At 53.8% G+C, this 22066-nt stretch overlaps 8 protein-coding genes across 8 annotated transcripts; 1 reads left to right on the forward strand and 7 right to left on the reverse strand.

Moving 5' to 3' along the window:
* Positions 1 to 1342: 1342 nt before the first annotated feature.
* Positions 1343 to 3841, reverse strand: UMAG_01663 (uncharacterized protein; the record flags this gene model as incomplete). Its single annotated transcript, XM_011389345.1, has 1 exon — positions 1343 to 3841. The coding sequence occupies one exon, from the start codon at positions 3839 to 3841 to the stop codon at positions 1343 to 1345; it is 2499 nt and encodes an 832-aa protein (XP_011387647.1).
* A 2182-nt stretch (positions 3842 to 6023) lies between these two features.
* Positions 6024 to 7169, reverse strand: UMAG_01664 (putative protein ser/thr phosphatase; the record flags this gene model as incomplete). Its single annotated transcript, XM_011389346.1, has 1 exon — positions 6024 to 7169. The coding sequence occupies one exon, from the start codon at positions 7167 to 7169 to the stop codon at positions 6024 to 6026; it is 1146 nt and encodes a 381-aa protein (XP_011387648.1).
* A 1303-nt stretch (positions 7170 to 8472) lies between these two features.
* Positions 8473 to 9923, forward strand: UMAG_01665 (uncharacterized protein; the record flags this gene model as incomplete). Its single annotated transcript, XM_011389347.1, has 2 exons — positions 8473 to 8506; positions 8593 to 9923. The coding sequence occupies 2 exons, from the start codon at positions 8473 to 8475 to the stop codon at positions 9921 to 9923; spliced, it is 1365 nt and encodes a 454-aa protein (XP_011387649.1).
* Positions 9924 to 10357: 434 nt separating this feature from the next.
* Positions 10358 to 10791, reverse strand: UMAG_11889 (uncharacterized protein; the record flags this gene model as incomplete). The annotated part of the gene is made up of 2 exons (XM_011389805.1): positions 10358 to 10571; positions 10769 to 10791. The coding sequence occupies 2 exons, from the start codon at positions 10789 to 10791 to the stop codon at positions 10358 to 10360; spliced, it is 237 nt and encodes a 78-aa protein (XP_011388107.1).
* A 426-nt stretch (positions 10792 to 11217) lies between these two features.
* Positions 11218 to 12183, reverse strand: UMAG_11890 (putative dicarboxylic acid transmembrane transporter; the record flags this gene model as incomplete). Its single annotated transcript, XM_011389806.1, has 1 exon — positions 11218 to 12183. One exon carries the CDS (start codon positions 12181 to 12183, stop codon positions 11218 to 11220), a length of 966 nt encoding a protein of 321 aa, XP_011388108.1.
* A 1266-nt stretch (positions 12184 to 13449) lies between these two features.
* UMAG_11891 (uncharacterized protein) lies at positions 13450 to 13914 on the reverse strand (the record flags this gene model as incomplete). The annotated part of the gene is made up of 1 exon (XM_011389807.1): positions 13450 to 13914. The coding sequence occupies one exon, from the start codon at positions 13912 to 13914 to the stop codon at positions 13450 to 13452; it is 465 nt and encodes a 154-aa protein (XP_011388109.1).
* Positions 13915 to 14280: 366 nt separating this feature from the next.
* Positions 14281 to 15603, reverse strand: UMAG_01667 (uncharacterized protein; the record flags this gene model as incomplete). The annotated part of the gene is made up of 1 exon (XM_011389348.1): positions 14281 to 15603. One exon carries the CDS (start codon positions 15601 to 15603, stop codon positions 14281 to 14283), a length of 1323 nt encoding a protein of 440 aa, XP_011387650.1.
* Positions 15604 to 17695: 2092 nt separating this feature from the next.
* On the reverse strand, positions 17696 to 21283 carry UMAG_01668 (uncharacterized protein; the record flags this gene model as incomplete). Its single annotated transcript, XM_011389349.1, has 1 exon — positions 17696 to 21283. The coding sequence occupies one exon, from the start codon at positions 21281 to 21283 to the stop codon at positions 17696 to 17698; it is 3588 nt and encodes a 1195-aa protein (XP_011387651.1).
* Between the last annotated feature and the right edge of the window lie 783 nt (positions 21284 to 22066).

Genomic DNA, 22066 nt, shown 5'->3' on the forward strand with positions numbered 1-22066 from the left:
GGCAGGCGGTAGGTTGGCGATGGCGAACAATGTCGTGACACGGGCGAACGAATGGGGAACGCAATCAGAGGTGGTGGATGCCGAAAAGAAAGAAAAAAAGAGAAGAAGAACGACAACAAGGGTCGTCAAGGATCGAGGTGAGCTGAACAGGCGCAAGAGTAGCCACCGATCCTGAGGCCAACGGTTGGATTGGCTTGAGCTGGGAGCGACCCAAGTTTCGCCCAAGATGATAGCGAGTGATTCTGTAATGTGATTTGACGGAAAAGAACGAGATGGGATGCGGTTGAGATTGAGGGGAACGCCTTACCAGGGGAAGAGGTGGACCGAACGCGACGGCGGTGGCGGCGATGCTAGTAGGATTTGCTACCGTGTCAAGCAAGTTTAGACTGAGAGCGCAGCCAGGCGAGGAGGGCGCGCAGGGCAAGGAGAGGGCGCTGAAGAGCGATTCACGATTTGGAGTGAATGGAAGCGTTGGAAGGTTGGACGTAGCATTCGTGATTGATCGAGTTGAGTGCGGCCAGAAGGGCATTCGTGATTGACGATTGGATTCACGATTGAAATCCACGCTGCCATCCCAGAATCACAGAATCACGAATCGTAAATGCACACACGCACAACCATGATTCAGATTCACGATTCTGGTTCAGGTTCAGGTTCAGGTTCAGGTTCAGGTTCAGGTTCAGGTTCAGGATTCGAGATTTGTGATTGCAACTCGTGCTCACCACTCCCTTCACGATTTGTGATTCACGATGGCCGATTCAGTTTGCGAGTCCAAAGTATTCAGCCCAACGCCGCCCAACTCGTGACTGAGCGCGGCGCTTTGTGCTTTTGCTTGAACCGTGCAGCCAAGCAAGTGCAACCAAGCAAGCGCAACCAAGCATACAGTCGTGAGTCAACAGTCACGAGTCTGTGGTCGTGCGTGGTGCGTGGTGCGTGTGAGGAAAGCGATTTTCCCGATTCACGATTTTCATCCTACCTCACGACTCACGACTCACGACTCACGACTCTTGATTCATGATTCATGATTCATGATTCGTGATTCACATGCACGATCATTCGTGATTGGCTGTATATGTGCTTACGGCGGCTTGAACACTGCGACTCTTTCGCGTTGCAGACCGAATCAGGAGTCCATACACGATAGTCACATGAGTGTGAGTGATTCACGATTGATATTGTCCTGCTCGTCTGGCGTGACTTGTGTGGATCATGCCAATGCTCATGCACACTGGCGCCTGTTGCATTGATTGTCATGTTGGTATCTGACTTCATCGTGGTCCCAATTCAAGTAAGGAGGGCGGGGTATCTAGGTCAACAGAGTGTTGGTAGAGGTATACAAGCTTTATCTGAGACTGTGAAGCATCGTCATACGCTTCTGCGAGCGCAGGTCGAGCTGCTTCTGTCCTGCTTTGGCCAGTCGTCGAGATACTTTTTCTGCGTGACGCTCGCAAAGGCGCTGACCGCCAACAATGTAGTAGTCCGCGAGCGCTGTGTGACATGTGCCATTCTTGGATGTATACTGGCAGCGGAAGCATTCCGAGTGAAAGCGATCGCCAGTATCCGTCTGACGACAATCGCCCTCGATGCCCGTTTCGCATTCGCGGCACAGGCTGCCATTCAAGCGATGATAGTGACGGGAGCAGTACGGCTGATGGTTGTACACGTAGAAGCTGCCATCTTTGAACGGTGTCTCGCACGCCGCACACGAGAAGCAGCTTCGATGAAACACACCACGAAGCGCACCATCCGATGATTTCACAGCGCCCTTTTCCACGATCAAGTGGCATTTGCGACACTTGGGCAGGTAGAGCTCCTTCCAGTCTCGTGCACAGAGTAGTTTGCCATCTCGTTCTACAAACGGCGTTCGACTTGACGAAAGCGAGCAATCGCAAATGCAGCATCGTTTCGCCGCTCTCTCCCTCTTTCTCTTTTCCTTTAAACGCACTGCTTGTAATTGTCTCGTGCGTTCCTTGTCGCGCAAGCGTTCCAACTCGAGCTCCAGTGCACGTTCCCGATCGCTCTTGTTGACAGCGCTAGGAGGCTGAGATGCATCCAAACCAAGCTCGTGCGTCTGTCTCGACGTGTACGCCACCTCGGGCAGCGTTGGCTGCATCGGCTCGGGGCTGGCTGTGAGATCTTTCATCATCTCTTCGATGCTGCTGATGTCGACTTTTCCACGGACACCCACCTGCTTCACAGGCGTAGCAAGCGCTGACGTCCGAGTGGCGCCAAATTCATCGCCGATGCGCTCGTAGCTCGAGCTCGGTGTAATTTCTGCAGCAGCCTTTTCGCGTGTGTCAGAGCCTTTCATCGACAAGCCCAGGCGCTCAGACGAATCCGTCCCTGTAGATGAGAGAGACGAAGAGGAGCACGTCTTGGCATGTTGACCTTCCGGTGCTGCTGGCACGCTTCTGTCTTGCGTCGTCCTCGATGGACTGGCACAGGCGTCCATGGAGGCGCATCTCGATAGGTCGTCTGTCAAAGCGCTTTGCTGCGCGCTTTGCTTGGACAGGCTCCAAGTGGTCGCTGCCCTGGGTATAGGGCATGTCATCATATCTTTGACCTTGGCAGCCCTCTGTTGCTCGATCATCTTTCGTCGTGCTGCTGCATCCGCTTGCGTGTCGCTTGCTGAGCGTTGGATTGCAGCAGGCGGCAGCGGTGGCGGAGCCTCTTGAGGCTCACGCGAGATTCCATGATCAGAAGGCCGAGACGCTTTCGTGGACGACAACTTGATCGCCGCCTGCGTTCCCACGACTCTGACTGCATGTGCCTTGGGCGTTACCTCTTCCTCCTCTTGGCCACGATGCGTCTCTAGGTGCGTCACGGTTGCAAACACGGCGGGGCTCATGGGCCTCGAGTCACTGACCAGTGAATCGTACCTATCGAAAAAGGGACTACGTGGTGTGTTCAGGCCGGGAGAGGTTGCACACGACGAGACAGTGGAGCTGCTTGAAGAGGTGGGAAGTTGGATGGTCAACATGGCTGGTCGGTACGCACTCGAGGACTGGCAGGTGTGGTCAGCGAGCTCTTGAAAATCAAGCTTCTCTCCACAATCGGCACATTTGGCCTTTGGCAGGTCGGGTTCCAACACGGTTGCGCGCACAATGGTGAAGGATGCTTCGGTAGAAACATCGCCCAACGTCGCCGAAGCCGGTGACGAAGGTGGGTAAGCTTGATCGAGGGTGGGGCTAGCATCTGGTTCTTCATAGTCGTCATCGTAGATGGTTGCTCGGTCTTCCAGTCTGATCTGTGGCACGTGTGCGCTGCGGCCAGCACTGGCGTCTTGGACCGACGCGAAATTCTCGTTGCGCGAATACTGACTGTCACCGCTGCGTGCGTACGGCAAAGCTGCGGTTGAATCAGTTGCACAAGAAAGCAGAGTCTCGGATCGCTTGGCGGTGCCCGGGTTTGGATCTCGGCGTGTCATGCGCGAAGCATCGGCAGCCTCTCCATTTGTGCGAGTACTGTAGTTGTTACGAGGCTGATCGACTTGGTGCTCATGTTGGTCGTGATAGCGAGGCGCGTGTGCAGGTGGTTGGGGATGTGAACGCGTCTCACGAGGAAGCGCCGACATGTGCGTCGGTGGGCTTTGATAAAAGGTATCATTGCTGCCTCGGGAAGCTGACTGTACATTGCTGTAACAATCGCCTCGAGGATCTTTTCTATGGTGCGAATGGTCTCTTGATGGCTGCGCGTGGTAATGGTGATTTCGGCTTTGGTGTTGATTCGATGACGGATACATGTCTTGCATGAATCTGCGAGCACCGAAACCGGCCATGTTATCGGAGCCGATTGCATTGGCTGTGACCGCGACAGAGCTGGTCTGGTGGTAGCTGTCCATGGCGTTCAACGTGATTTCATCGAGATGCTTGTCGTGGATGGACGAACCTGATTCGAGGCAAAGCGAAGGTGGTGTTGCGGATAATTGCACGGCAAGAGAGGGACAATAAATGTGATGCGTGAGCAAGGCACCAAGCAGGTGGTGCTGGGTAGGAGTAGGACGGTGAAGGAGCTCTTGATTGCGGGGAGCGTGAGATGGAGCGCTCAGATCGCCATGTCAATGCCGTGAATCTGAACGCGCGTGTTGCAAGCCAAGCAATAGATAGCGTTGCTGAAAGGCGATCCAAGCGTCGAGATCAAGCCAAGAATGAATCAACGCGCTTGGGCTGAGGAACAAATGGGCGATTTCAAGCGTGGGGTCAAGATGAGGGCCCCCCTGTCGAGAAGCGGATTCGTGATTGGATCAAGTTAAAATAATGTGTGTGGTGGGCTGTCCAAGATGTTGGGTGGCCTTGGTCGATGCATGAGCACCTGTACAGTGGACAGGGCAATGCGAGATTGAGATGGCAGGACCGACGTGGTGGTGAAAGATGGCCAGGAACTCACACGACTTGTGACTTGGATGTGGCGCTTTGACAGGGATGGCACCAACCAAGAGACTCCGGCGTTTGGCGATCCACTCAGACAGCCATCACACGTATCCGACGCACACAAAGACGCACCAGCAGAGACGCCGCATCATAGCATGCAAGCAACATGCAAGCATAGCATGCAAGCTGCAAGACGTAGGAGCAGGGATTCAAGATTCAATGCACCAGAGACCAAGGATGGAAAGATGACGACTAACCTAGTGAATTGGAGTGATGCACCAAAAAAGAATGGAATCGAGAATGGAATGTCACTTTTTTTTTTTTTTTTTTGTTTTTTTGTTTTTTTTTTTTGGCTTTTTGCAGAAGAGCACGGAGAAGGACAGACAATGTCGATCATGTAGGTGCTGCAACTTGCAGCATCACTCACCACCTACCACTCGTGACTGTGACTCTGAATCTGAATTTACGGCGTGCTCGGATGCTAGACGCAAGGGGCGACTAGGACCACACACCAGGGTGAGGATGAGGATCGCGTTGAAATACTTGGCACACACGACGTCCCAAAGCTAGAAGCTTGCCGCTTGTGCTACCACCTTGTTATCCTGCAACGTGGTCGTGTGGACCTAGCTAGCTAAGTTAACTTAGCTTGCCTTTGACTTTGCTCTCCCTGCTGACCGTCGGAAAATACTCGCATGTCGAACGCTGCAGGAAAACTGAAAGGTGCATCGTATCTTTCGTGATTGTATCGTGCCAGCAACGCAGCTTGGCTCATTGGCTGGGCGGTGGCAGCGTCACACTCACGAGTGTTGGTCTCACGCGACAGTGACAGCGGCGTGAGTGAGTAAATCGCGAATCGTGAATCGGGAATCGGGAATGACAGAATGGAAAATGTTAATTCACTCTCACGTCTGTGACTCTCTCGCCGTCTCGCCTCACGACTCACCTCGGTCAGCGTGGAAAAGGTACGCAACAGCCGTGAGCGTCTCGGCTAGCATCACAGCCTCATCCCGTGTCTAAGCTCGACGGCTGTGAGAGCCATGTCGAATTGTGATTTGCACAAGCTCCATCTCAACCTTTACAGTCCATCTCAACCTTTACAGCACCATCACCGAGTTGCTGCCACAGACCAGGAATGTTTTAAACTTGAACCGGCGATCCGCTAACACAACACAAATCGTGAATCCGTCGAGATCTCTGTGTGTGCATGGCATGGCTATCGGTTCAGGTCAATCATGCACCCATCCAATCAACGATCACGAATGGAATACGCGATAGATCCGGTTGTCACTTCCACATTCCATCGACAATCCACGCTGGCTGGGCTTGAGCTGTGAGCGCAGTGAGTACGTCTCATCGCACAATCCAATCGCGAATGCGTTGCGAGCCAAATCAGTCAACCAAATTCTGTATCACTTTCTCCGTCGTGAGTCAGAGTCGTGAGTGTCCGAGATGCCAAAACAGCTGTAACGTGCATCCGCAATCGTGAATCATCGAATCTTGGCGCTGCACGCGTCGCCATGTCGATCAAACATCCAAAACCTGAAACACGGAAAGTGAAACACGAAAGGTGAAAGCACGTGCGCCCAATCAGGAATCGTGAATGTTTGGGTGCTGCATACCAGACCGGATCTTGGATGCATGAATAGAATGCGTTCAGAGATGACCGCGGCCCTCCTCTTCGAGAGCCTTGCGCACTGCATCAATCACCTTTGCGTGGTGCTCTTGGCTCGATGCGACCACACCGCGGTTTTCGCGCAGCGTTCGTCCGACGCCAAAGTTGAGGTCCTTGCCGCGAATGTCCGAGACCTTACCCCCCGCCTCTTGAACGAGCAGAGATCCGGCAGCGTGGTCCCAGATCTTTTCCTGGTAACTGCCATCGCCGACGGGCAGCCGCAAGTAGACGTCGCCATCTCCTCTGGAAATGCTGGCGTACTTGGCCTGGCTATCCATCCTCACCGAGGCAGCCGTGATGCCGAGTAGCTCTGCGATTCTGGCGTTGGTGCCATGCGAAGAGTGGCCTGCCTCGACCGACTCACAGAACGAAGCGGCCGAGAGCGAGCTGATCTGTCGCATCGAGATTTTTTCTTCCTTGCCACCTTGAATCGGACGTTGGAAAGCACCCTGTCCTCGAACGGCAATGAACAAAGTGCCGAGATCGCTTCTCTTTTCGCCTGCACCAAATTCGCCTTCCTTAGGTTTGGCAGAAGAAGCGTCGTGCGGCAGGTTGGGGCATCCCATCACGCCGACTTGGACGACACCGTCGACCATAAAACCGAGGCACACCGCGTACTGCCCGCCACGCAAGAAACCTTTGGTGCCGTCGATGGGGTCGAGTGCCCAGCATCGGCCTTTGGCACCACCCTCTGCGCTGCCCCGGTCGATGGCTGCCAGAAGCTCCTGCTCGGTCAACTCGCGCTCACGCCATGCTGGCGTGTTGGTTTTTGACTCTGCCTCGGCTACTGCAGCCCATTCTTCCGAGCCGGTTTTGAGCGCTTGATTGGCCAGATCAAAGATTTGCTTACGCAGCGCCTCGGACTCGGGCTTCTGAAGATCCTTGGAATCCTCCTCTCCAACGATGGGGTCCTCGGGGAAATACGATCCGAGAATCGCATTGACGACTGCTTGCGCCGAGTAGTCGCCGACCGTGACAGGCGACTTGTCCTTTTTCGTGACCGTGTCGGCGGTGACAAGGTTGCGGAAGACTTTATCCGTGAGCGAGCATGCGCGTTCCACCGCCGAGATTGCCACCGCTCGCTCCAACGCGAAGGCGTTCCGTGTTGATGAAGACGACAAAGACATGGTAACGTGTCTGAAGTAACTGGCGCGTCCAAGAGTCTGAGAGATTCGACCGGCGATCGTGGAAAGCGTGGACGACATGCACCGACCGGTGTTGACTTTGATGAAGAAGAAAACGATGCTTGGTGCAAGCTGCAGGTGATGAGCAAGTCAAGTCAATTCGTGATTCGTGATTCGTGATTCGTGATTCGTGATTCGTGATTTGCGCATCCAATCTGTGACGGTGCGTTAATTTGTGTCTTTGTTCAGTTCACCAGTGTGAGTCGTGAGTGATTCGTGAATTCGTGTTTGCTTTTCTCTTTCTTCATTCGTGGTTCACCTGTCGTGATTCTTGGCAGGCGGCACGGGCCGATTCAACAGTCACGAGTGAGCAGCGTCATCAAACACAGCCTGATCGGGAGGATCCAATCGCCGATCCTTGACCGGTCTTGAGCTTCGCACAAATCCGCCTGCCTATTTACGATCCAGCTAAGATAAACAAGCTCGCTTTGCTGCAGCTAGTGTTGCGTTGAGAGGCATACGGCTGATGGCGGAGCCGGTGCTTCTGCCTGTCAAACAAGGGTCGCTCGTGCACAAGAACAGGTCAAGTTGGCGCTGCTGTTGCTGTCGCACAGACGGTGCTTTGTATTGGCGAGTATCACGCGCGCAGCTGTCATTCACATTCACGATTCTCTCTGATTGGCCAAGCCGTGCGATTTTCCACACCGCGTTGAAAGGTGTCGGCTGCGCACGCAGCAGTCACGAGTAGCAAGCATCACACAGAGTCATCGTCGACTTGCGCGCAGAATGCAAGTAACAGGTTAGGGTTAGCGAATCATGAACTCGTGAATCATTCACGATTCGTGATTCACGACTGTCGCAGCGTGCGTCGCAGCGTGCAAGCGCAATTGACACTCACTCACGACTAACGCTTCCATTCTATATGCAAGGCCGCATCAGCACCAACGTCACATAAGCCAAAAGTGGGGCAACCAACCTCGGCTTGACGCAGCCTGAGCAATACAAAGCGTCAAGCTTGGCGCTTGTGACGTCCTGTTGAAAGCCTTCCTCGTGGCGCTCGCGTCGTGGCGAGTGCAAAAGTGCAAGCAGTCTGCCAGTCAACCATCACCCGCCATGCGCTTCCAGTCCGAGTGTTGCTTTGCTGTATAAAACTCGCCTCTTGCCGTCCGCCCATGGGAGCCATGTCGTCCTTGCTTCTTGACTGTCACCTTCTCCATTCGCATCACCAGCAACTCAAAAAGCGTTCTAATCGCTATTGTACAGCACACGTTCATTCTTTTTCTCCCCAGAACAAGGTCTTGCCATCATGAATGCGTCTAAAGCTGATCAAGAGGTCAAACGTGAGTACAGTTCGATTTCTAACACCGGCTGTAAAGCATGCATAGCGAAGGCATATACTCAACAGTGCTTTCTCTGATATCTACAGACGTGGCCCGAGACCTACTTTCTAAGGACCCAGTCAAGTTTAATTCGAGCATCAACGCTCATTTTGCCGGCAGTGCCACCTACCATGGTCGTGGTCTCAATATCAACGGCTCCAGTCAAATCAAGCATGCCGCTTACCTCCTTAACCTTCTCGATTTTGGCTCTGCGGCAACGATCGCAGACGCTGACGTCCGTTGGGACTCTGCGAGCTCCACAGCCATCGTCAAGGCCACGCGCCACGTGCGACCCGCTTTGTTCCCACTCTTCGAATTCGCGGTGCCTACCAAGGTGGTGCTCAGCTTCAACGCTGACGAAAGCGCCAAGCACACGCTCTACTGCACGCAGTGGCACGACGAATGGCCCCTGGAGCAGCTGATTCAAGCTGTGCCTGGAGTGAGCGCTTTGTACAATTCGCTCCTGGTGCCGCTGCTGTCGATGGTCTTCCTGTGGGCTTCCAATGCCGCCTTCTGGCTCCACACCAAGCTCGAGTCGGTAAAGAACCGATACGGAAGAGAGGCCATCCAGGTCTTCCGACAAAACGTACAGCCTCGCCTTCCGCATAGCCTCATCAACGGATTTGACGCGGGCGTCCACGTCTCTGAGCACGTTGGTCAACAGAGCCTCCATATCATCTCGAGCATCTCTCACGGACCTTTGACGCTTGTTGAAGAGCTAGCTCGCACCACTACAGTCGTCTTGAACCTCGCTCTCCCTCACCAGCTTCAGCTTCCGTACCCCTCGGTCTGGACTGACACGTGCCGTGTTGACCAGGTCAAGTCATCCAAGGTCGAGTTGCAAGTTCGTGATACAGCCAAAAAAGTCTCCGAGAAGGCTTTTGAAGCACTGCAAGACGTTTCTGACAAGGTACGGTCGACCGTCAACCTGGACGTGGAAGGCTCCCAGTCTCCCAAACGCAAAGTCTCTGGTTCTCCCAGCTCCAGCGACAGGAGCGCCGAGGGCGGTAAAGCCGAGCAGCAGCAGCAGAAGCAGGAGCAGCAGTCTGCGATTCAGAACCAGACCCATCAGCCCATCATGGATGATGCCGCTACAGATCACAAGCGCCAAGCCGAAGCGACGCTTAGCGAAGAGCCTAGACATGCCAAAGTCGTCGTTGGCCCTTCGCACGATGGATCTCAGCAACCACAGGCTAAAGAGATCGATATCGTCACTCAGCAAGTGCATGAGCACGAGAAGCCTCGCGCCGAATCGGCCAAGCAGTCTCTATATGACGTGCTCAAGAAGGATGATCAGCTGCCTAGTAGCAATGGCAACGGACGTGGCGGCAAGAAGTCGTCGCACAAAAAGAAGGGAAAAAACGGCGGCCGCAAGTGAGCCCTGTCGGGGCAGTCTACATTGGTCTCGACGTTTGTTGGCGTCGACTGTTCCCGTGGTGAGCATCAGCTTCTAGCACGGCTTTCAAAAGCGCCCCGAAATTCCCCTCACCCATGCTCACCTTGTCGCATTCGTTTTCCTCGGCAAGTTGCCCGCCGTATGTGTCATCTCAGAATCGTGATGCTAAGCGCGTTGATCCCGCAGTCACGTGTGTGATTCGTCTCAAAATCTCGATTCAATGCAGCGCCACCCATCGTGCTTTTCGGGGTTTGTGCCGTCTGAGCTCAGTGTGCTTGCAACCGCATGTGAGGAGGTTGAGAAAGCGTCTTGGCGAGCAGGTAGATCGAGGATGGAGCAAGTCGGATTTATTGGCCTGGGAGAGCCCGGGTGGGTGTAAGTAAGGAAGAGAGAGAGTAGGATTGGGGAGGTGGGTTTTAGAATACAGGGGTGATGAGGTCGCCGAATTTGCGGGCGATGATGATGCCAGTAGTGAAGACGGAGACGCCCCAGAGGATGGAGAGGTTACCGGGGCGGTGTTCGGGGGCGAGGATGTGCTGGTTGATGAAGCGGACGAGGAAGTTGGGTTTGGGTGTAGTGCGGTTCGCGGCGGGGCCGGAGGCGGAGCTGAGGAAGCCCTTTTGTGCGGACCTGACAGATCACAGAAAAAGTACGTGTGGTTCAGTTAGTGTGTCTGTTGAAACAACATGCTGATGCTCAGTAGCAATCATCCATGTTGCGATTCATGTTCTGAAGTAAAAGATGGAGAGCCGGTTTCGGTAGCATGCAACACATCCGCAGTCACGATCCACTATACCTCGCACCCATCAGCACCGAGTACAACTTACAGATACGATCCTTGACTCGACATGTTCGCAATTTTGGTGTGCACAACCAATGTGGTGGAAGAGAGATCAAATACGAATCCGCCAACATCGCGACCAAGCTGTCAAGCCAACAACCGACGTTTGCTCAGCCTTACGTGGTGATATGGGCGTGGCGTGAGAGACCAGAAAAGTGGAGAGTGCCCGGCTCGAGAATCAATTTTCTTTTTTGTGTTTGGGCGCAGCTTAGATCGGCGTATTTTCGTCCCGATGGATCCCGATGGGCCATGCTCCTGTTCCTGGCAAACTCAGAGTCGTTCTCAACCGTGGACGCTCAACACAGACGCTCGAAGACCAACATGACGATTCGCGCGGGTTAGAGAGTAGCAGTGAAATGCTGTCTATTGGAAAGCTAGCGATGCAGATGTAAGCGTTGGGACGAAACTTGTACCACGGACGTGTGCTGTCTGGATCTATGCGGTGGTTTGCACTGGCTCGACCGCGCTCTGCTTAGCCTCTCTTGTATAATCCACGAGCAACCTGAGCTTCTCGAGCACGACAAAGACGATAATCGTGTTAGGACTCAGCCTCATCCACGCGGGTGTCCAACCTCGGAAGAGAAAACCGAGACCTTCCTTAGCCAGATCCTTCCTCAACGTTTTCAAGACGCCGTCTCCCGATCCGGCTGCGTTCATGACGCGGCTCTTGATCACGTCGGCTGGGCTGCATACCGTGGTGGCTACTGTGCCGGCCATGAAGCTTGCCGAGAAGTGGAGCGGAGTGCCTTCGGAAAAGAAGCCGGTGCCGAGCAGCACGTTCTTGAACACGTCGTACGTGGCCAGTTGCGAAGCGTTCATCAGCACCGCTCGCACCGTGTTGGGTCCCAGACCACGGAAGAGTGAGCGCAAGCCTTCGTCGCGCGTCATACGCACCAGTCCACTGATCGCATTCGGATAGCCGTACCTGTCCGCAGGCTTTTTGTTGACATCACTCGTCATTCTTACAAGCAAGATATCGGCTGGGTTACCTGCCAGTCCTCCGGCTGCTCCTGCCGCAGACGCACACAGCGCCATCTGCACAGGCCCCAACGCTCGACCCTCGTTCTGCTTGAGTGTACGCTCTTTCAACTTGTCATACACGCCAAACCGCGTAACGCTGTACGTCATCTGTCGTAGAAGCGACGCCGTAAGACCGACGTACAGCCCTCGTGGCCCTTGTTCGCGAAACGTCTTGAGCATCAGCGAAAACATTCCCTGGCGAGATGACGCGGTCTGCATGCGTGTCTTGGTGAGATCCAGAGGATGTGTGAAAAACGCTGCTATTGACGCGGCGGTTCCGCCCAGGTAGAAGGGATACTTTTTCGGATTGGATGCGCTTGCGACGGTCGATTTGGGCGTTGGTGCTGTTCGACTTGACGTCGCTGGTATTGATGTGGACATGGCGCTGAGTGTATTTGCGATGCTGCGATCGGGCCGTGGAGCTGGTTGTGTGGTTCGCGATTCGCAGGTGCTCTCGAGATAAGAGGTTTGTAGCGTGTGGTTTCCAGATGTTCTTTCTCCACCGATTCGGACAGTATCCGTGATACAACCCAGGTAGCTCAAACGCGCTGATCGCTGATGCTTTGGATGTTGATGTCGCAAGTGAGAGTATGTGATGACCAACAACGTCGTGAGTATCTTGTACGTTGCTGACTCGAATCGACTCAACAGAAAGAATCGTGAATCTCAACGTTCAAGCAGAAAAAATTCCCGACGTCACAAAGTCTAAAGTCAGTTACGAATTATTAATCGTGGATTTCATTTGTGGTTCACGACTGCTCTGGTCTAGGAAGGTGGAGCTCTCACGTTCTTGCTCTACCTCACTCGTGACTCTTGTAGCACGAACCCACATCCGCTGCTCTCTCACTCGTGACTGTCCGTTTCTATCATCCGGCTAAAAAATCGCTCGTGCAATCTGTGAGTCGTCATGAATTTTCAACCGCGTCTGACCCCACCTTTCGCCGAAAAAGACCGACAGTCAGCATCGTATCACCACCAGAACCATACACCACCCGCAGCATGCGTATTTAAGACAACGCCTTTGACTCACCGCCTCCGTATCACAATCAACCCTTCGCAGTCCGGACCACTTGGCTTTGACCATGCTCCAAATCACTCGTGACTTTTGCGCGACAACACCTTCAAACCACGTGGCCCTCAAACTCTGCATGACAACCAAGCTCGGGTTCGTACTCCTGCAGAGCCTTGGCGCAAACACTCACCGCACTCGACTTCTACTAAGCATACATGCAACACACACAGCATGCAACAACACTATCGGCTGGATCGGAACTGGATTTCGGCATCGGAGCATTGAAGAAACTGGCATCGGAAACAAGACTATTGAGATCATGAATGAGACACTAAGAGACGACAGATGGCGACAGCTAGCTACGATACAGAAGGAAGCGTGGCCAACTAAGGGGGCCTGAGAGGTAGGATTTTGTTTTCTTGTGTCTCGACTTGATGGTGATGATGGTGTGGAACCGTCACCTCCTGCGAAACAAGCACCTGGCATCCCATGCGTGGTCAAAGACAGGGGCAGAGGGGGCAGCAAGGAACCAAGCCAGGGCAGAAACAGGGACAATGGGAAACAAGAAGCAGAGAACTGGCGAGTTCTCGTCATGGACGAGAATCTCGCCGGGATCATGGCTCAATGGTGGTACCCTAGGGAAGGAGGCAAGCACTAGGCGCCAGAAAGCCTTCGCCTGTCCACATGGGAGAGGCATGACCAAATAGAGCCGGAGCGGGCCGGAGGAGAACACTACTGGGACCAAGAGGATGACGACAAGCACCAGGCAAGAGGGTGCCTAGTTGAAGAGTGCCTGCTTTTAGAAACGCGCCAAGAGCCAGGACAAGGTGCGAGTGGAATTCGAACACGGTGAATCTCATCGAAATGCCAACCTGGTGAAAAGGGCACCTCGAGAGCTTCCACCGGAGCGAGAGGACCGGCAACTTATACAGAAGTGGGCTTATGGCTGGGTTGGGAAGCATCGCAAAGAGCAAATGCTGCAGTAGCATTTCGAGCATCACTGCGACGACGACAAGAAACGTGTGCCTAGTCCTTGTGTATAGAACGCCTTGTAGTGATGCTTCCGAGAGTGGTGGCTGAAGAAGCGCAAACATGCGCATACAAGCCGATCGCCCAAGTCCAGCGTCTGCCTTGCAAGAACAAGCCAAAACGTGGAAAAAGCGCCGGCCCGCTCAAGACAGTTTTTTTTGAAGCGACAGTCGCATTCGACAAGCGACGTGGCGTTGAGCGTCACGCGGTTGCAAAGACAGCAATCTGTGGACGAATGCAAATGTTGAGTGGCTAAAGGAAGCGCGGACGGGAGTTGGACGAGAAGAGAGGGGCAGGAGTTAGAAGCTTGCGCTGAAAAAAAAAGCTTCGGCAGGGGAGCGAGTGCTAGCGCTGATGCGATCGAGTGCACGGCAAAAAGATACTCACTGTTGCAGTGGGATTCATTCAAAATAGGTAGGATGGGCAGACGCCTTGGTTTAACCAAGGTCGTCCGCGCGACTCCGCTTGACCGAGCCACTTTTAGCCCTTCTGACTCCGCCACGATGGACGTTCTCGAAATGGCGCTGCATGTCATGCTTGCGAGCAAACTGCTTCTCGCACTCGGTGTCTGGGCAAAGGAAGGGACGTGCACGGGTCTCGGGGTCCTCGTGCGTGTATCGATGCGTCTTGAGGTTGTAGGCGCGATCAAACCATTTGCCACACTCGGTGCACTGCCAGCGCTTGGCCTTGGTGATAGGATCGATGATGGGTGCTGGGCTAGCAGCCGAAGAGGTGGCGGCAGCTTTGGTGGGCGAGGAGCGGCGGTCTCGATCGACACGCGTGGAGCGGATGGGGCCCACCTGCGAAGGCTTCTGCACCTCTTGCTGGCTGAGCGACTCTTTGATGGGCTGGACCAAGTCGTGGCCAAAGGCGTTGGCGAGGCTGCTGAGTAGGACGGCCTTGGAGTCCTCGTCACCAAAGTAAGGCTTGAGCTCGTCTGCCGACCAGACGTCGTGCTCCGTTTCGGACTTGGGCTCGAGCTTGATGGTGTGAGCATCAGCTTCGGTCTTGAAGGCATCGGCAAGGGTGGAAGACACGCCGTAAAAGTCTTCCTCAAGCTTGACCTGACTTTGTGAGGGCATGACTGTGGACTGACTGGCAGCAAAGTCTGTCTCGGTCAGCTGCGAATCGTGCTCGGTTGCTTCGAGCTTGACGTTCGAGGCAAAAGCGTCGATGAGATCTTCCGACTGCGGCTCGACCGGATCTTCATAGGCCTGGTCAGTGAAGAGGGGAAAGTGATTGGCGAGCGTGTCGGAGTCGAATTCAAAGTCGTTATCATCGAACATCGAAGGCGACGTGAGAAAGTCACGCTCCGAGTCGGGCGAGCCAACCGAATCAGTGTAGCATGTGTCGAAAGATTGACGATGAGCAGGTGTCAGCGGAGACGGAGTTGGCGCGACGGCGGCAGCAACAGCGCAGGCAGCGTTACCGGAAGAAACTGCCGGGGTTTCATAGAGACCCGAGACAGGAGCGGAAGAGACGACGTTGCTGATGGCAGTAGCGTGCAGCATCGTAGGCTTGACGGTCTCTACCGAAGAGGGAAAGAGAGCAACGTCGACACCAGAGGAAGGCCAAGAGAAAGATTCTTCAGCAACGGCGGAAACGGGGTTGGTGGGAGGGCTGAGAGAAGAGAGCGACGACCAATCGCTGGCGAGAAGGAATTTTTGCACGGCGCCAATGCGGTCCGAGGAGTTGGAGTCAGTCGAAGAGGACGATGCGAAGATGGTGGCGCCAAAGGGAGGAAAGGTGGAAGCGGACATGGATGCGTTGATATTGGCAGACGACTGATCGACCGGCAAAGATATGATGATAGAGGCTGAAGGTGGGTCGAAGAGAAGCGGGTGCAGACGGGCGTGAGCACGACAGATAGTGTGAATCGTGACTGGTGTTGAAGATCAAAGGATAACGGGGTTTGAAAATGTCAACAACAGTAAAAATGATGTTTACAGATGATGGTGGTAGAGAGACAAGTTCAAAGGTTGTGTATGCGCAAATGTAGACGAGACAAAGGGAGTGGCGAGGTTGGTGAAGCTGAAAGGATCTCGGTGGCGTAACGGTATTTGCGTGAGGGTGTCGATTGGGGTTTATCAGTGAAACTAGGAATTTGGCAGTACACGCAATCAAGGTGGAGGCCAGTCAAGAGTCGGCATTAATAGTTTTTAAGAAAAATAAAACCAACACCCACGACTCACGACTTACCGCTTGTCCAGGGTCTGCAGACAGGGTCTTGTTGCGTTTCGCCTCGCCAACGGTATGCACTATCACGCAACACTGCCCAAAAAAAAAAAAAAACCTTGCGCGCGCGGATCCTAGTCATCATCGATCCACGCACGCCTCCACGATCCACTAATTCCGGTGTGATAGCCAGTAGACGCACCCGCCGCCAGCCTTCACCAGTTTCGTTCATCTCGAGCTTAATGAAACCTTGTCGACATCTTCGAGTGGGGCGGGTATCCCGATATTCCTCATCGCACCCGCACGATATTCTTGGGAAGCTCGTTCGATCCAGTTGCGCTCGGGTCTGCTTCATGTGAACAGGTTGTAGAGGCACAGATAGGAGCCGACTACAGTCCCTGGCATCAGGGTCCATGCGTCGTTCGGGGGTTAGCTATGTCCGTGGAGCAAGAATCAATTTCCAAACAATAAAATTCTTGTTGTAAAAAAAAAGAAAAAAAAAGGTTTCGGCCGTTCCATCACGTTCGCTGTGGAAGCTTCCTCACTGAACCCGACATGGCCGTGACCGGTAAACGCGAATCGCCAAAAATTGGCCAAAAGGGTATCCACGGAGTGCAAATTTGATGCAAGTCAAGGACTCACTCGTGCCTTGAAATGCTGACGGCGTGTGGAGGAGACACGACACAGCCCTGCGATTCGTGATTGACGATTGACGATTTACAATTCACAAAAATCACATTTCACGAATTCACGATTTCGCATAGTTGACTTAAGAATCGTGAATGGTAACTTATGTCGAATCATGAATTGCCTGAATCCCACTTCGTCACTTGGTTGGGTGACTCGATCCTTATTTCCTTTGGCTGTCTAAACCTAAGCGAATCACGATGCCGTCTTCCCGAATCCGCCTTCTGCCGCGCTCTGTTGTCGTTTCACACTCATCAACAACAGTAGCAGTGTGCATTCAACAAATCAAGCAATTCTGTCTTGAGAACAAAGATCAAAGCGTGCCTTCTCACCTGCCTCTCTCACGTCTGTACGCGACAAGTCAATCGCGGCTTGGGTTCCTGCGGAAGCAAAAAACAGCTCAGCACGCACACTCACACTCACTGTCGCGTTGAACTCTTATCTGATCATTGGGTTTGACGCGCGTCTAACATATTCTCATGACTCTTAGCGCGCCTCGCTTGCCGACGTTCGGAGTCAGCGCCTAGACACGTATCCGACGTGACTCGACCTTGCTCTGCCGATCCAGAGTGATAGCTTCGTCAAGGCCGTCTTCCAGCTCCGACGACACTCTTTGTACACAATCACGAATCCTTCATGTCGCATTCGTCGCTTCGGAGGCAGCCGCTCCGCAAACAACGGCACACCGAGATAAGCACAGCCTCGCTCTTGCAAGCTGTTCCACGTCGACCACAAACGTGAATCTCGCTGCCAATGGGCGTTTTGCAACGATGAATACAGTATTTTAAATTAACACCATTCACGATTTGTCGTCATTCGTCATTCACGATTATTGTACGTTGCGTCACAAACACAACTCCGCCGTCCACTCATAAGGATTGGTGACTGAATACATAGCCGATGATTGAATGTTATTAATCATATCTCATCGATGGTACACAACACGACGACGATACGGCCAACAATCATACTCCACGCCGTGAGCGATCGCTAGGTCAAGTCGTAACCACCGTCCGTCCCAGGATGCACAATGGCAGACCATCGCGGCTTCTCGTGGCCTGTATGTAAGCTGTCGATCCTTGTTTCTTTCCCCACACTAACTCCATTCGGTCCTTGCTGCTGCTTTTCATAAGTTGCGTCGAAAGCAGCATCACCTTTACCGCCCTCCTCCTTCCCATCCATGTAGCTTGCTTCGTGATCTTGAGCTTCTAGAGCATCTCGACTGCCATCATCGCCTCCATCGAGCTCTGTGTCCTGTAGTATTCCTCCCATCGCACGTTGCCGGGACCACAGATCTTCGGCCACATCCAGGCTTCGACACTTTGCAATGTTGCCAAGCATCTGCATCTCGCGGCGTCGATGCAGCTGTCTGCCAAGGCTCTGCGTTAAGAATGTCTCGAGCGTCTGCAGAGACCAGTCTGTGGGTACTAGCTCAAGCACCTCGCGATTATCCAGGTGTAGTGCCTGCGTATTCAGCAAGTGTGCTGTCGCAATCCGAAACTTTTCTTCGGCGCCGTTCACCATGTAGACCGAAAGCAGTTGCTTCAGCAGCTCCTGCTTGCGCTGCTCGGCCGATAGCTCGCGCTGTGCTGTTGCCTTAGCGTGTGCTTTGACGCGCTGTCCATAGGAAACGCGCAGCATGCTCGCGAAAGGCTGCAGAGCTGCATGGTCTTTGGCGATCGAGGCGGCCAGCATCGGTGACAGCACCTCGCCATCCTGTGAACAATAGGCTTCCGCACTGTTGGCGTCCCTGAGCTTGACGGCGAGCAACGAGAGCGCATCTGAATCGCGACCCAGCTTCCCCAGGATGATGGCCTTCTCATATACTAGCGACTCGAGCGGCGCGATTGCCGTCAGCAGCGACTGGTAGTCGAGCACCATAGAGCCCTGCAGAAGCATCGCCAACTTGAGTCGATCCATTTCTCTAGGCGAGCTTTCGCTTGCCAACGCAAGATGTGCAAAGAAGGACTCGGCGTACGACCCCTGTGCGTAGTCTCGCGCCACTCCATCCATCTTTCGGCGATAATCGTCATTCCTCAGATGCTTTGCAACGCGTTCAAGCAACGCTGCAGCTAGCTCGCGATGCATCTGTTCGTCCTGCACCTTGTTCGTCGATAGCGCCACTGCCTCGAGATACTTGGTGGCCGCGTCGGCATCGATTTCCCGTAGCTCCTCGATGATCGCTTTCTGTGCTTGGATCGATTCCAATTCTTGTGCTTTGCTCCGCGCCTTCGACTTTTGCATAGGCTCTTCGCCAGCCTTTGCTGTCTGTCTTGTAAGAATGTCAATACCGGCTTCCGGGTCCTTTCGCACGAGCCAGCGTCCGTACGTGGAAAGCAAATTGGCATCGGTTTGCTTCTTGAGCAGACCCGCTACTTTCGACAGCGCTGCTGCGCCATCGACTGTGGTCTGGAAGCTGTCGACGATTTCACCATCCATCAGCGCAGTCCAAGTCTTGAGCGCCCGCTCGACATCCCCTGCCTGCTCGTAATGATGCGCGAGTAGATGAAAGAAACGCTTCTCCTTGAGTACCGTTTCCACCTGCGATGGCTCACAGGCATGCTTGGACGACAAAAAGGCTGTCATCTCGTCCTGTACCGCCGCACCGTCCTGCTCCGATACTCCGCGTTCCTCAGCGATCAGCGTCAGGTATGCGACATCCACGCATGCATTGACGTTGTTCAACATCAGCTCGTCCATGAAGGTTCCGGCCCAGACAGGCGCTCTGGTGGTATCCTGGCTGGCGACAGCAGCGGCACAATCAGTCCGCCATGCCTTTAACAATGCGCGCAACATCTTTTCAGCAGCTCGTAGAAGCTGCTTTTCGAGTTGGATGAGCGCCTTGTCTGTCGTGACATCCAAGGGTGGGCAGTAATTTAGCGTGAGATTCGAAGCTACCAGTCCTTCTATGCTTTGTAACCGATCCGAGGCGCTGCTTTTGAGCTTTGCCAGGCTAGAGAGCACAATGTGTGGCATGATGGCTTCCTCTGCCGTGTGCTTTACTTGTTGCAGGGAAGGAAATAGCGCGAGAAAAATGCGCGGGTCCAACTTGGCATGTCGCAATACCTCGCCCGCTGCGCCAAAGTCTGTCCGATGCAATAGCTCGATGCCTAGCAACGCGTGTGCGGTTGATGACTCGAGCGAAGCATACCAGGCCTCGTCGCGCTCTTGAACAGGATTGCTAGTGGATCTAGAAAAAGCCAAGCTGTTCCGTAAACTACGCAATCGACCTCGATGCAGCTGTTCAGTTGTCCAGCTGAGCATAGGATCTTGTTGTATCGAAGACGTCGAATTCTTGCCGCAAAGAAGAACCTGACGCTTCGATGAAGGTGAGACCTTGTGCTCTGAAGCGCTGCGCAGCACTGGCGTCTCTGCACTGGACAGTCGGTTGAGCGATACTTTGACAATGTCAAGGTCATCATGAGGCTCGGCAGCTGTTCTGGGCCTGTGCGAGCCGTTCGGCTGTGATGCAGACATTAGCTCTGGGACGGATTGCAGGAATCGAGGGTCCATGCCAGGTGGCAGTTGCAGCACCTGAACCCTATCGACCGAATCGTGACCAAGGGTGTGGACCTCAACAGTGTCATTGCGAAGCAGCGAGACGAGATTTTTACCGTCAAAAGTGACTGAACGAGGATGAGAGGGCCACTCTAGCAGCTTTGGTGCTGGCTCCCCGGAAGGCATGACGAAGACGCCCAACGTGATGGAGCCTGTGTGTGACGTGACGAGAAACTCGCACTTGGCATCGGACGCTGATGAAGAAGCTTGTGAGACGGTGACGTCCTTTGTTGTTGCGGGTTGAATGGGAACGGCGACAATGCTGGGCCTCACCTGTGCCGACGGCGATTCGCCAGTCTGACTGATGGGAAGCTGCAGAGGCGTGACGTGACCAGAAGACAGATTGACCAGACTATACTCGGTGGCGTTGGCAATGCAGAGGGTATCAGCGAAGCGCCGAGCAAATATAGCCCCTCCAGGCAGAGGGATGTCCTTTACCGTCGCCCAAAGCAAGTCGGAGCGGCCGTCAGCACCGATCTTGGCCAAGATGATGTTCTTCCTTCGTACAAGACAGATGCTGATCATACCAGCAGCGTCCGTACCTGCTCCATGCTGTACCTCCTCATCATCCAGAATCACGGTGCTGACGGCTCTGTTAGATGGAAGACTGCGAACGGGAGACCAGTCGGGAAGCAAGAAAAAGCTAACGACGCCTTCGCAGAGCACCGCTGCAGCATTGAATGGTCGTAGCAGCACAATTTTCTCGATCGGCTTGGCATGATTTGATATCGACCGGCTGAACTCGAGGCTATAGCTCACCGTTGTTGACAAAGATGCCTTTGATGAGCTGGCACGGGGTGAAGTGCGAAGCTGGATTCGATAAGAGTGAACCAGACCATCAGAGGCACCGATATAGAGAAAGGAACCGTCCGATTCTGAGCAACGAATCGCTCGCTGCGAGTTCTGCTGGAGTGCAGCGGGCGATGCTGGATTTGTGTGGTCTGTGAGATCTTTTATGGGAAGCGTCGGAAACAGCAGCGGCGTAAGCGAGTACGGAGGCACCGGCTCCTGCGAACCCATCGTGGGCAAAGAAGCGCCCAAGCTGCCGGAGGTCAGCGATGTTCTGGTCGACGACAATGGCGGCTGTACATCTGATACGCCTGCAGAAAAGTTGTCGCGGATATTGCAGATGTTTGCGAAGGAAAGCCTTGGCGGCAGCTACTAGTGACTTGGTCAAAGGTGCGCAATAGCCACCCTCTTTGCAATCATGGATTCTGACCACAAATGGATGGAGGATCAATGTCTCGGATCTCGGATCTCGGTCGAGAGGGTGTGAACGAGAACCACGAACGTGGAGTCACGAGTCGTTTCTTTGGTGTTAGGTCGGGTTGTCCGCTTGGCTGCACTTGAGAATAATTAGGGGGGAAAGACCCGTGAAGATCCGTGATTTTTTTTTTTTTTTTAAATTTCATACAGTCAACACACAATTTTTACTAGAGCACTCACACCTCACCATGCTACTGTTACAACTCAGAAAGTTGATAGTGAGTCTCTTCGGCTATCATAGATCACTCTGCACCAATCCGTGTCTCCTAACATGCAGATGTGATGGAGAACTGATGGTCCAAAAAGTGCGTAAAATGGGCATTTGGCGGCAGAGTTTTGGACTACAACGACACACAGTCTGGTGTTACGCACGATACGTTATTTATATCTTAGTGAACTGCTCGTCCTGCGACTCGGGACATCTGTCTCCACTTTCCGTCTCGTCTTCGCTCTGTGCAGGGCGTTGCCTGTGCGCCTTTCGGTGGTAAACTCTTGCAGAGTGGGCGCGAGGGCTATCTCATCTCTGCCTTCGTTTGA

This window comes from Mycosarcoma maydis, chromosome 3 (genome assembly GCF_000328475.2).
Source record: "Mycosarcoma maydis chromosome 3, whole genome shotgun sequence".
Classification (NCBI taxonomy): domain Eukaryota; kingdom Fungi; phylum Basidiomycota; class Ustilaginomycetes; order Ustilaginales; genus Mycosarcoma; species Mycosarcoma maydis.